Source organism: Drosophila kikkawai, chromosome X (assembly GCF_030179895.1).
Source record: "Drosophila kikkawai strain 14028-0561.14 chromosome X, DkikHiC1v2, whole genome shotgun sequence".
NCBI lineage: Eukaryota > Metazoa > Arthropoda > Insecta > Diptera > Drosophilidae > Drosophila > Drosophila kikkawai.
In genome coordinates this window covers 4283323-4299600 of record NC_091733.1, presented here as the reverse complement: position 1 = coordinate 4299600, position 16278 = coordinate 4283323, and the positions used below count along the sequence as shown (strand labels likewise).

General features: G+C 21.0%; 1 protein-coding gene across 1 annotated transcript in view; it reads right to left on the bottom strand.

The window, feature by feature from the left end:
- The window catches only part of kl-5 (male fertility factor kl5), an 871112-nt gene that overhangs the window by 169070 nt on the left and 685764 nt on the right, over positions 1-16278 (bottom strand). Inside the window, exon 14 of the mRNA XM_070288586.1 lies at positions 13263-14935. Coding sequence (XP_070144687.1) covers positions 13263-14935 — 1673 coding nt within the window. The remainder of the gene's footprint in view (positions 1-13262; positions 14936-16278) is intronic.

Below are 16278 nucleotides of genomic sequence, written 5' to 3'. Positions count from 1 at the left end.
CAGAATCGAGATCCGGCATGAAATTATTGAATTATTATTATTGTACCTTTTACGTAAATAAACATTAAGATACATTTACGGCATAATCCTCTAGCGTTCTACTCTGGGAATCTGGGTCGGAATCTCTTACAGCAACCACGCCTGAACCAAATAAATATATCTGCACAGACCCTGGACGTCCCGCTGACTACCCGTGGACGACAGGACGTTACAAAATTAAGTATCTCATTTTTCAGCGATTCATTTTCTTGAAGTATGAGTTCTTTCGACTCCTTCATGAAAGCTAATTTTAAGGGACGACAAAATCAAATTGATTGTGGTGTCCTGTTATTCCACAACACGTTGTTGGATGCATTCACAAGTTTTAGTGGTGTTACAGTCGTAGCAAAAATACTTGAATCGCTAGTAATGGGATGCTCTGACACGTATCCTTGCGTGTAGTTTGACTGCCCAGAGCTGCCATCAAACAAACCCATACCTAAAAATAAGATCTGCAGTTAGGAATTCCGTGCCTTGATCTTTCATAACGCTTAAAATAACGTCTTCTTGCAGGCATGTAATCCGAGATGCTGTGAGGTCAAGAAGATTTTGTAAAGGTACCTCTGGTTTTGTATCGGATATTTGCTGCAGCGGTGGGAATATTCTCAGCTATTGGGCACTTTCGAATGGTTTACTAAAACAAATGGTGCATCTGAGCCTTGGGAATTTGTAGCATTTGAGGCAAGCTTAGTGTCCTCTTCTTCGGACTTAACCTCATATATTTCAGCCGATTTTTCAAGAATAATTGCAACAGATAAGGTGGTGAGTTAAACTGTGTAAATTATGCGGATTTGAGGTTAAATTAACCACTTTGCCTATAGACCCAGATCATATACATAACTCCAGAACGCACGAACCGATTTTCACGGTTTTGCAAAAAAAAGGTATTCCTCTTCTTACATTTCAATTGTTAACCAGCATTTGTATTTAAGGTGGTAAGTTTAACTGTGTAAAATATGTGGATTTGAGGTTAAATTAACCGCTCTGCCTATATTCCAAAATGCCTAGAGCACGACGTTTGAACATCGGTCTACGCACAAGGCATGCAAGCCAGCAACAAGTGTATTCACAGAACTTAAGCCAGGAAAAACGAAATGTAGTAAGGAAAAATGCCCGATTGAGACAACGAGTGAGCACACGAAGATCAACTGGTATGCAGAATCTAGGCGGACTCCAACCAGCGTGGCACGCTCTCAAGAGCAGCCTCCCTCGACATAGCCCTCGACCTCAGGACAAATTTTAAGAATCCGGAGATCGAGTGCTAGAAAAGATTCCGTATCTGAATGTGTCTCGAAAGACACCGTGCTCTCGGTGTTGCCCAAATCTGAAATTGGTAAGGCGGATAATCAGCCTGCCTTGAAAAAACCCCTTATGGCAATACCACCAACAAGACAGTTTCATATTTCGAAGTAAATGTTCCTGAGGAATTCTTTGACAAACTACGCACTGTCCAAATCTGACCAAATCATGTGATTGTCAAGGAATTCAAAGCAAAGGAAGAGAAAAAAAGGACAGTTGGAATTACTCTTCCTAGGCCCGATTTCACCATTGCGCCTTCTACGTCTTCCAATTCCGTCCCAAAAAACTAACAAACTTCCTTGGTATCTCCTATCAGAATGCTAGAGGCTTACGCAGTAAGCTTCCTAAATTGTACTATAATAGTATCACATTTGCTTCCCAAGATTTGTGTTTACAGAAACCTGGTTAAAGCAGGAGATTCTGAGCTCCGAAGTTTTTCAAGCTGTGTTCACAGTATATCGGCTAGATCGGCCTATCAGACATGTTCCTACATTCCTCCATTGTCGGACATTCCTATTTATTGAAACCATCTTTCCGCTATTCAGTTGGTCTCTAAAAGACTTTCGGATAGGGACCACTTAGTTAGTAGTTCTTGGTGATTTTAACATCCCAGGGGATATTTGGTGCCTAGATAATTCCATTAACCACAACACATCACAAAAATGTGGTTTACCAAAGAGCTTTTCAATTAAACGGATAATTTGCCGAAGTTGGCGTAACGGAGTTCGTCGGGCTTACTAGTGTTTCATAAAAATTAAAAAACTTCGATTGAAGGAGAAACATATGCTTAAGCCAAATGTAAAAAAAGTCAAATGTTACAGTTTTGTCTACCTCTGGCATATTCATATTATATAGTTATATAGTTATATAGTTATATAGTTATATAGCTATATAGCTATATAGTTATATAGTTATATAGTTATATAGTTATATAGCTATATAGTTATATAGTTATATAGTTATATAGTTATATAGTTATATAGTTATATAGTTATATAGTTATATAGTTATATAGTTATATAGTTATATAGTTATATAGTTATATAGTTATATAGTTATATAGTTATATAGTTATATAGTTATATAGTTATATAGTTATATAGTTATATAGTTATATAGTTATATAGTTATATAGTTATATAGTTATATAGTTATATAGTTATATAGTTATATAGTTATATAGTTATATAGTTATATAGTTATATAGTTATATAGTTATATAGTTATATAGTTATATAGTTATATAGTTATATAGTTATATAGTTATATAGTTATATAGTTATATAGTTATATAGTTATATAGTTATATAGTTATATAGTTATATAGTTATATAGTTATATAGTTATATAGTTATATAGTTATATAGTTATATAGTTATATAGTTATATAGTTATATAGTTATATAGTTATATAGTTATATAGTTATATAGTTATATAGTTATATAGTTATATAGTTATATAGTTATATAGTTATATAGTTATATAGTTATATAGTTATATAGTTATATAGTTATATAGTTATATAGTTATATAGTTATATAGTTATATAGTTATATAGTTATATAGTTATATAGTTATATAGTTATATAGTTATATAGTTATATAGTTATATAGTTATATAGTTATATAGTTATATAGTTATATAGTTATATAGTTATATAGTTATATAGTTATATAGTTATATAGTTATATAGTTATATAGTTATATAGTTATATAGTTATATAGTTATATAGTTATATAGTTATATAGTTATATAGTTATATAGTTATATAGTTATATAGTTATATAGTTATATAGTTATATAGTTATATAGTTATATAGTTATATAGTTATATAGTTATATAGTTATATAGTTATATAGTTATATAGTTATATAGTTATATAGTTATATAGTTATATAGTTATATAGTTATATAGTTATATAGTTATATAGTTATATAGTTATATAGTTATATAGTTATATAGTTATATAGTTATATAGTTATATAGTTATATAGTTATATAGTTATATAGTTATATAGTTATATAGTTATATAGTTATATAGTTATATAGTTATATAGTTATATAGTTATATAGTTATATAGTTATATAGTTATATAGTTATATAGTTATATAGTTATATAGTTATATAGTTATATAGTTATATAGTTATATAGTTATATAGTTATATAGTTATATAGTTATATAGTTATATAGTTATATAGTTATATAGTTATATAGTTATATAGTTATATAGTTATATAGTTATATAGTTATATAGTTATATAGTTATATAGTTATATAGTTATATAGTTATATAGTTATATAGTTATATAGTTATATAGTTATATAGTTATATAGTTATATAGTTATATAGTTATATAGTTATATAGTTATATAGTTATATAGTTATATAGTTATATAGTTATATAGTTATATAGTTATATAGTTATATAGTTATATAGTTATATAGTTATATAGTTATATAGTTATATAGTTATATAGTTATATAGTTATATAGTTATATAGTTATATAGTTATATAGTTATATAGTTATATAGTTATATAGTTATATAGTTATATAGTTATATAGTTATATAGTTATATAGTTATATAGTTATATAGTTATATAGTTATATAGTTATATAGTTATATAGTTATATAGTTATATAGTTATATAGTTATATAGTTATATAGTTATATAGTTATATAGTTATATAGTTATATAGTTATATAGTTATATAGTTATATAGTTATATAGTTATATAGTTATATAGTTATATAGTTATATAGTTATATAGTTATATAGTTATATAGTTATATAGTTATATAGTTATATAGTTATATAGTTATATAGTTATATAGTTATATAGTTATATAGTTATATAGTTATATAGTTATATAGTTATATAGTTATATAGTTATATAGTTATATAGTTATATAGTTATATAGTTATATAGTTATATAGTTATATAGTTATATAGTTATATAGTTATATAGTTATATAGTTATATAGTTATATAGTTATATAGTTATATAGTTATATAGTTATATAGTTATATAGTTATATAGTTATATAGTTATATAGTTATATAGTTATATAGTTATATAGTTATATAGTTATATAGTTATATAGTTATATAGTTATATAGTTATATAGTTATATAGTTATATAGTTATATAGTTATATAGTTATATAGTTATATAGTTATATAGTTATATAGTTATATAGTTATATAGTTATATAGTTATATAGTTATATAGTTATATAGTTATATAGTTATATAGTTATATAGTTATATAGTTATATAGTTATATAGTTATATAGTTATATAGTTATATAGTTATATAGTTATATAGTTATATAGTTATATAGTTATATAGTTATATAGTTATATAGTTATATAGTTATATAGTTATATAGTTATATAGTTATATAGTTATATAGTTATATAGTTATATAGTTATATAGTTATATAGTTATATAGTTATATAGTTATATAGTTATATAGTTATATAGTTATATAGTTATATAGTTATATAGTTATATAGTTATATAGTTATATAGTTATATAGTTATATAGTTATATAGTTATATAGTTATATAGTTATATAGTTATATAGTTATATAGTTATATAGTTATATAGTTATATAGTTATATAGTTATATAGTTATATAGTTATATAGTTATATAGTTATATAGTTATATAGTTATATAGTTATATAGTTATATAGTTATATAGTTATATAGTTATATAGTTATATAGTTATATAGTTATATAGTTATATAGTTATATAGTTATAAAGTTATATAGTTATATAGTTATATAGTTATATAGTTATATAGTTATATAGTTATATAGTTATATAGTTATATAGTTATATAGTTATATAGTTATATAGTTATATAGTTATATAGTTATATAGTTATATAGTTATATAGTTATATAGTTATATAGTTATATAGTTATATAGTTATATAGTTATATAGTTATATAGTTATATAGTTATATAGTTATATAGTTATCTAGTTATATAGTTATATAGTTATATAGTTATATAGTTATATAGTTATATAGTTATATAGTTATATAGTTATATAGTTATATAGTTATATAGTTATATAGTTATATAGTTATATAGTTATATAGTTATATAGTTATATAGTTATATAGTTATATAGTTATATAGTTATATAGTTATATAGTTATATAGTTATATAGTTATATAGTTATATAGTTATATAGTTATATAGTTATATAGTTATATAGTTATATAGTTATATAGTTATATAGTTATATAGTTATATAGTTATATAGTTATATAGTTATATAGTTATATAGTTATATAGTTATATAGTTATATAGTTATATAGTTATATAGTTATATAGTTATATAGTTATATAGTTATATAGTTATATAGTTATATAGTTATATAGTTATATAGTTATATAGTTATATAGTTATATAGTTATATAGTTATATAGTTATATAGTTATATAGTTATATAGTTATATAGTTATATAGTTATATAGTTATATAGTTATATAGTTATATAGTTATATAGTTATATAGTTATATAGTTATATAGTTATATAGTTATATAGTTATATAGTTATATAGTTATATAGTTATATAGTTATATAGTTATATAGTTATATAGTTATATAGTTATATAGTTATATAGTTATATAGTTATATAGTTATATAGTTATATAGTTATATAGTTATATAGTTATATAGTTATATAGTTATATAGTTATATAGTTATATACTTATATAGTTGTATAGTTATATAGTTATATAGTTATATAGTTATATAGTTATATAGTTATATAGTTATATAGTTATATGGTTATATAGTTATAAAGTTGTATAGTTATATAGTTATATAGTTATATAGTTATATAGTTATATAGTTATATAGTTATATAGTTATATAGTTATATAGTTATATAGTTATATAGTTATATAGTTATATAGTTATATAGTTATATAGTTATATAGTTATATAGTTATATAGTTATATAGTTATATAGTTATATAGTTATATAGTTATATAGTTATATAGTTATATAGTTATATAGTTATATAGTTATATAGTTATATAGTTATATAGTTATATAGTTATATAGTTATATAGTTATATAGTTATATAGTTATATAGTTATATAGTTATATAGTTATATAGTTATATAGTTATATAGTTATATAGTTATATAGTTATATAGTTATATAGTTATATAGTTATATAGTTATATAGTTATATAGTTATATAGTTATATAGTTATATAGTTATATAGTTATATAGTTATATAGTTATATAGTTATATAGTTATATAGTTATATAGTTATATAGTTATATAGTTATATAGTTATATAGTTATATAGTTATATAGTTATATAGTTATATAGTTATATAGTTATATAGTTATATAGTTATATAGTTATATAGTTATATAGTTATATAGTTATATAGTTATATAGTTATATAGTTATATAGTTATATAGTTATATAGTTATATAGTTATATAGTTATATAGTTATATAGTTATATAGTTATATAGTTATATAGTTATATAGTTATATAGTTATATAGTTATATAGTTATATAGTTATATAGTTATATAGTTATATAGTTATATAGTTATCTAGTTATATAGTTATATAGTTATATAGTTATATAGTTATATAGTTATATAGTTATATAGTTATATAGTTATATAGTTATATAGTTATATAGTTATATAGTTATATAGTTATATAGTTATATAGTTATATAGTTATATAGTTATATAGTTATATAGTTATATAGTTATATAGTTATATAGTTATATAGTTATATAGTTATATAGTTATATAGTTATATAGTTATATAGTTATATAGTTATATAGTTATATAGTTATATAGTTATATAGTTATATAGTTATATAGTTATATAGTTATATAGTTATATAGTTATATAGTTATATAGTTATATAGTTATATAGTTATATAGTTATATAGTTATATAGTTATATAGTTATATAGTTATATAGTTATATAGTTATATAGTTATATAGTTATATAGTTATATAGTTATATAGTTATATAGTTATATAGTTATATAGTTATATAGTTATATAGTTATATAGTTATATAGTTATATAGTTATATAGTTATATAGTTATATAGTTATATAGTTATATAGTTATATAGTTATATAGTTATATAGTTATATAGTTATATAGTTATATAGTTATATAGTTATATAGTTATATAGTTTTATAGTTATATAGTTATATAGTTATATAGTTATATAGTTATATAGTTATATAGTTATATAGTTATATAGTTATATAGTTATATAGTTATATAGTTATATCGTTGTATAGTTATATAGTTATATAGTTATATAGTTATATAGTTATATAGTTATATAGTTATATAGTTATATAGTTATATAGTTATATAGTTATATAGTTATATAGTTATATAGTTATATAGTTATATAGTTATATAGTTATATAGTTATATAGTTATATAGTTATATAGTTATATAGTTATATAGTTATATAGTTATATAGTTATATAGTTATATAGTTATATAGTTATATAGTTATATAGTTATATAGTTATATAGTTATATAGTTATATAGTTATATAGTTATATAGTTATATAGTTATATAGTTATATAGTTATATAGTTATATAGTTATATAGTTATATAGTTATATAGTTATATAGTTATATAGTTATATAGTTATATAGTTATATAGTTATATAGTTATATAGTTATATAGTTATATAGTTATATAGTTATATAGTTATATAGTTATATAGTTATATAGTTATATAGTTATATAGTTATATAGTTATATAGTTATATAGTTATATAGTTATATAGTTATATAGTTATATAGTTATATAGTTATATAGTTATATAGTTATATAGTTATATAGTTATATAGTTATATAGTTATATAGTTATATAGTTATATAGTTATATAGTTATATAGTTATATAGTTATATAGTTATATAGTTATATAGTTATATAGTTATATAGTTATATAGTTATATAGTTATATAGTTATATAGTTATATAGTTATATAGTTATATAGTTATATAGTTATATAGTTATATAGTTATATAGTTATATAGTTATATAGTTATATCGTTATATAGTTATATAGTTATATAGTTATATAGTTATATAGTTATATAGTTATATAGTTATATAGTTATATAGTTATATAGTTATATAGTTATATAGTTATATAGTTATATAGTTATATAGTTATATAGTTATATAGTTATATAGTTATATAGTTATATAGTTATATAGTTATATAGTTATATAGTTATATAGTTATATAGTTATATAGTTATATAGTTATATAGTTATATAGTTATATAGTTATATAGTTATATAGTTATATAGTTATATAGTTATATAGTTATATAGTTATATAGTTATATAGTTATATAGTTATATAGTTATATAGTTATATAGTTATATAGTTATATAGTTATATAGTTATATAGTTATATAGTTATATAGTTATATAGTTATATAGTTATATAGTTATATAGTTATATAGTTATATAGTTATATAGTTATATAGTTATATAGTTATATAGTTATATAGTTATATAGTTATATAGTTATATAGTTATATAGTTATATAGTTATATAGTTATATAGTTATATAGTTATATAGTTATATAGTTATATAGTTATATAGTTATATAGTTATATAGTTATATAGTTATATAGTTATATAGTTATATAGTTATATAGTTATATAGTTATATAGTTATATAGTTATATAGTTATATAGTTATATAGTTATATAGTTATATAGTTATATAGTTATATAGTTATATAGTTATATAGTTATATAGTTATATAGTTATATAGTTATATAGTTATATAGTTATATAGTTATATAGTTATATAGTTATATAGTTATATAGTTATATAGTTATATAGTTATATAGTTATATAGTTATATAGTTATATAGTTATATAGTTATATAGTTATATAGTTATATAGTTATATAGTTATATAGTTATATAGTTATATAGTTATATAGTTATATAGTTATATAGTTATATAGTTATATAGTTATATAGTTATATAGTTATATAGTTATATAGTTATATAGTTATATAGTTATATAGTTATATAGTTATATAGTTATATAGTTATATAGTTATATAGTTATATAGTTATATAGTTATATAGTTATATAGTTATATAGTTATATAGTTATATAGTTATATAGTTATATAGTTATATAGTTATATAGTTATATAGTTATATAGTTATATAGTTATATAGTTATATAGTTATATAGTTATATAGTTATATAGTTATATAGTTATATAGTTATATAGTTATATAGTTATATAGTTATATAGTTATATAGTTATATAGTTATATAGTTATATAGTTATATAGTTATATAGTTATATAGTTATATAGTTATATAGTTATATAGTTATATAGTTATATAGTTATATAGTTATATAGTTATATAGTTATATAGTTATATAGTTATATAGTTATATAGTTATATAGTTATATAGTTATATAGTTATATAGTTATATAGTTATATAGTTATATAGTTATATAGTTATATAGTTATATAGTTATATAGTTATATAGTTATATAGTTATATAGTTATATAGTTATATAGTTATATAGTTATATAGTTATATAGTTATATAGTTATATAGTTATATAGTTATATAGTTATATAGTTATATAGTTATATAGTTATATAGTTATATAGTTATATAGTTATATAGTTATATAGTTATATAGTTATATAGTTATATAGTTATATAGTTATATAGTTATATAGTTATATAGTTATATAGTTATATAGTTATATAGTTATATAGTTATATAGTTATATAGTTATATAGTTATATAGTTATATAGTTATATAGTTATATAGTTATATAGTTATATAGTTATATAGTTATATAGTTATATAGTTATATAGTTATATAGTTATATAGTTATATAGTTATATAGTTATATAGTTATATAGTTATATAGTTATATAGTTATATAGTTATATAGTTATATAGTTATATAGTTATATAGTTATATAGTTATATAGTTATATAGTTATATAGTTATATAGTTATATAGTTATATAGTTATATAGTTATATAGTTATATAGTTATATAGTTATATAGTTATATAGTTATATAGTTATATAGTTATATAGTTATATAGTTATATAGTTATATAGTTATATAGTTATATAGTTATATAGTTATATAGTTATATAGTTATATAGTTATATAGTTATATAGTTATATAGTTATATAGTTATATAGTTATATAGTTATATAGTTATATAGTTATATAGTTATATAGTTATATAGTTATATAGTTATATAGTTATATAGTTATATAGTTATATAGTTATATAGTTATATAGTTATATAGTTATATAGTTATATAGTTATATAGTTATATAGTTATATAGTTATATAGTTATATAGTTATATAGTTATATAGTTATATAGTTATATAGTTATATAGTTATATAGTTATATAGTTATATAGTTATATAGTTATATAGTTATATAGTTATATAGTTATATAGTTATATAGTTATATAGTTATATAGTTATATAGTTATATAGTTATATAGTTATATAGTTATATAGTTATATAGTTATATAGTTATATAGTTATATAGTTATATAGTTATATAGTTATATAGTTATATAGTTATATAGTTATATAGTTATATAGTTATATAGTTATATAGTTATATAGTTATATAGTTATATAGTTATATAGTTATATAGTTATATAGTTATATAGTTATATAGTTATATAGTTATATAGTTATATAGTTATATAGTTATATAGTTATATAGTTATATAGTTATATAGTTATATAGTTATATAGTTATATAGTTATATAGTTATATAGTTATATAGTTATATAGTTATATAGTTATATAGTTATATAGTTATATAGTTATATAGTTATATAGTTATATAGTTATATAGTTATATAGTTATATAGTTATATAGTTATATAGTTATATAGTTATATAGTTATATAGTTATATAGTTATATAGTTATATAGTTATATAGTTATATAGTTATATAGTTATATAGTTATATAGTTATATAGTTATATAGTTATATAGTTATATAGTTATATAGTTATATAGTTATATAGTTATATAGTTATATAGTTATATAGTTATATAGTTATATAGTTATATAGTTATATAGTTATATAGTTATATAGTTATATAGTTATATAGTTATATAGTTATATAGTTATATAGTTATATAGTTATATAGTTATATAGTTATATAGTTATATAGTTATATAGTTATATAGTTATATAGTTATATAGTTATATAGTTATATAGTTATATAGTTATATAGTTATATAGTTATATAGTTATATAGTTATATAGTTATATAGTTATATAGTTATATAGTTATATAGTTATATAGTTATATAGTTATATAGTTATATAGTTATATAGTTATATAGTTATATAGTTATATAGTTATATAGTTATATAGTTATATAGTTATATAGTTATATAGTTATATAGTTATATAGTTATATAGTTATATAGTTATATAGTTATATAGTTATATAGTTATATAGTTATATAGTTATATAGTTATATAGTTATATAGTTATATAGTTATATAGTTATATAGTTATATAGTTATATAGTTATATAGTTATATAGTTATATAGTTATATAGTTATATAGTTATATAGTTATATAGTTATATAGTTATATAGTTATATAGTTATATAGTTATATAGTTATATAGTTATATAGTTATATAGTTATATAGTTATATAGTTATATAGTTATATAGTTATATAGTTATATAGTTATATAGTTATATAGTTATATAGTTATATAGTTATATAGTTATATAGTTATATAGTTATATAGTTATATAGTTATATAGTTATATAGTTATATAGTTATATAGTTATATAGTTATATAGTTATATAGTTATATAGTTATATAGTTATATAGTTATATAGTTATATAGTTATATAGTTATATAGTTATATAGTTATATAGTTATATAGTTATATAGTTATATAGTTATATAGTTATATAGTTATATAGTTATATAGTTATATAGTTATATAGTTATATAGTTATATAGTTATATAGTTATATAGTTATATAGTTATATAGTTATATAGTTATATAGTTATATAGTTATATAGTTATATAGTTATATAGTTATATAGTTATATAGTTATATAGTTATATAGTTATATAGTTATATAGTTATATAGTTATATAGTTATATAGTTATATAGTTATATAGTTATATAGTTATATAGTTATATAGTTATATAGTTATATAGTTATATAGTTATATAGTTATATAGTTATATAGTTATATAGTTATATAGTTATATAGTTATATAGTTATATAGTTATATAGTTATATAGTTATATAGTTATATAGTTATATAGTTATATAGTTATATAGTTATATAGTTATATAGTTATATAGTTATATAGTTATATAGTTATATAGTTATATAGTTATATAGTTATATATTTATATAGTTATATAGTTATATAGTTATATAGTTATATAGTTATATAGTTATATAGTTATATAGTTATATAGTTATATAGTTATATAGTTATATAGTTATATAGTTATATAGTTATATAGTTATATAGTTATATAGTTATATAGTTATATAGTTATATAGTTATATAGTTATGTAGTTATATAGTTATATTTATAGTTAAAGAAGCCTTCTTTATTTTTTGCTTAGCTATCAAGAGCTTTTCTTTGATTTAAACTAATAATATTTCAGGAATAGGTCGGCTAAGTTTTCAGAAATACACTTAGCCCAAAAAACAATAGAGTATGAGAAGTAAATCGGTTATAAACTTACTTTACAGCAAAGGAGCAAAAGTGTCGCTGGAGACGCGGATCTATTGTGAATGAACCTGCCGAAGGATTCATGCAAGCCACAAAATTGCATTGATGTATATCCCGCAAAGTCATTTTCTGTCTGTCATACCAATGGTGATAATCCATAAACTGTCTGATTAATGTATGTGGTTGTACAGTGAAGTATTTGTCTACCTCTGGCATATTCATATCATCAACAAAGTATATCATTCGCTTGTTACCAATTGGACCATAGTTCCGACCAGCTTTCTTCTCTAATGGTTTTTCTAGAATGCGCTGAAGCATCTCAGATGTTGTGTAAAAGTTAAATGGAACGTTTGTTAAAGCATATTTGTCTGTTGGCAGAGCATTGAGCTTAGCATTCATTAAGATTGTTTTTCCAGATCCAGAGGGTCCAATCAACATCAACGGATGGTCTGCCTCAATAAGAGTATCCATAAAAAATCGGAGACGTGTTGTCTCTGCTGTGTTTACCAAGTTTGACTGCAAAGGCAGGTCCATGTCTAACTCGAAATCTGGAACTAAATTTGTCCACGGCAAAAATTTTTTTGTTTCATTGTCAATATAGAAGGAAAATATAGTTCCAGAGGGTGGAAACTTGACCGCTTTATATTCGTTTAAGAACCACTTACTAAATTCATTTCGCCAATCAATAATCTGGTCCTGGAAAAGCGAGGAGCCAAAGCCCCAAACAATACAAAAGACAAAATAAATCTCGTACCAGTCTTTTGGACAATCGTTAGGTACATTTTGAGGTGTTAGCATGCTGTCCAAAAGAAAACAGGTCATTTGCAAACGTGCAATATCTGAAATAGGCGTTATCGACTTCAGTCGATTCCGAAAGATCTCGAGGAGGGGAGGTACATACTTATCAAATAGAACGTTAAGCATGGACACTTCGCTAGAATTTGTACGAGTTCCAAGCCAAGACTGTATAAATGGGGTCCAACCCAAGTCCTGCGGATTAATATATAATATGCCTGCTCTTGACACTGTGGCTGGTGTTGCTGTGCGCAGCGATGCAATTTCAAAAAGAAGACGCATTTCTTTAGTCAGTGCAATGCGCTCGTTACTGGCTAAGGTTAATACTTTGTTATCATCCATTACAGTGTTAAGGCTCTCAATCCACATGGGGTCAATATCCCCATCTAGAACAATCCATTTCGGGCCTGTACCCCCAAGATTGGCTTGGTCACGCATTAGAATGGAAAACAGCCCATCCTTCCACTCACGCGTGGACGGATTGACGATGCCGAAAAGTTCATCATTCGTTACCGCTTTAGGATTTAGATCATTATAATGAGCTTTTCTCTTTTGGTTTTGATATGTTTTGTTTAAGGTCCTCCATACTTCTGATTTTCCAGTGCCAGCAAAGCCGATAATGAAAACTGAGTGACGAACGGCAAAAAGCTCCTCTAACTGAACTATTTTTAGAATAAATCCATCTTCTGGTTGAAGCTTAAGATCTATGGCGGACCGCTTGATAACAGATTCAAACTCTGGATTGCGTTTCCGCGGCACATCAAGTGCTGGAAACAGGTCTCCAATTAATCCCATGAAAACGGGCACATCATCAGTTACAATTTTGGGTATATTAAAATCCCGCAGTGCCCGCATCAGCACCTGATCCTCCGGTCGTAGTCGATCGTCCCGCTGTATAAAATAAAAAAAGGGTAAATGAAAAGCCTTTAATTAATCATAAATTTAGAATAGGATTCGCTCGCCACCATCCAATATAAACTTTTTCAAAAAACAAGTTTAAGCACTGATTTCGGCGAAACCTGATGAAAGGTTTTAATGCGATCAATTTGAATATATTTTGCATAGATGGATCTGTATTTGTTTAAACCATAAAATATTAAGCAATTATTTTTTAAATGGAATTTCATCGTACTTTTTATGTTGTTTACCGTTTAGGTTTATTTGAAAAACATACACCGGCCTGTTCTAGTTTCTACTTCCGCAATGTAACGAACATTAATAATTATTCAGGCTAAGGTGTTACTCGAAAGAAGCGCTCACGCGAAATGTTCTCCGGCTGTGCTCGTCGACTAATGGTGTAGGTCTTTGCTACTTCTCTCGTATCGCCTATTTGCATTATTTATTTCAAAAGGAATTCGCGTGAAAGGACAAGCTAAAACAAAGGGACAAAATACTACATATTTGAAACAGAATTTACGGAAATCAAACGGAAACGGCACACCAGAAAATCTCAGATGTTGGTAGAGATTCATATTGCCCTCCCTTCCTTTGACCGCTTTATTACCACAAAGATATATAAATATTTAAGCGGTCCCATTGGTGTGCAGGGGTGTCAGGGGTTCATATCATGTCGAGTCAAATAAAATCGGTGGAATTAAAACATTATAATTTTATTTAAAACCTAATAGAAAAATACGGGTGACTCATTGGACAATTTCGAAATAAATAACACAAATTAAAACCTAGCATAGAAACTTATAAAAGCATACAAATATAAAAATATTAAAATATAAAATATGTAAAGTAGAATGGTCATAAATGGTACGATAAGGTAGTTAGAATAGATAATAAATATTCATGCGGCCAAATGCGAAAAGTTTAATAAAATCAATTGAACAAAAAAACTAGTCTAGAATTACTATTAATTTTTCTCTTTAAATTTTCTTTACATTTTTTTTCTATATTGGCAAAGGCGAATCGGACTGTTTTTTGCAAGATTTAAGTAAAATTTGAGGAAAGCAAAAACACGCAAATTGGTTATTAAATATTTTTTTGCACTTCTAACCTTTGGACTCTCATTCTTTTTTTTTCCCTCCTTATTTTTTTTTTTTGGCTGAATTTACATATTTTGGACTTGTCGTTTCAGTGCCATTTCTTTGGCAATTTTTTTTCTGTTAAAAATCACTTGCTCACCAAAATGTAGTGGAGGTCCTCCTCGAAGAAAGCGCTTTCCTGAGAAAAACCTGGTAATCAAAAAATAAATTTTTTTTTTTTTTTTACAAGACAAACGACAC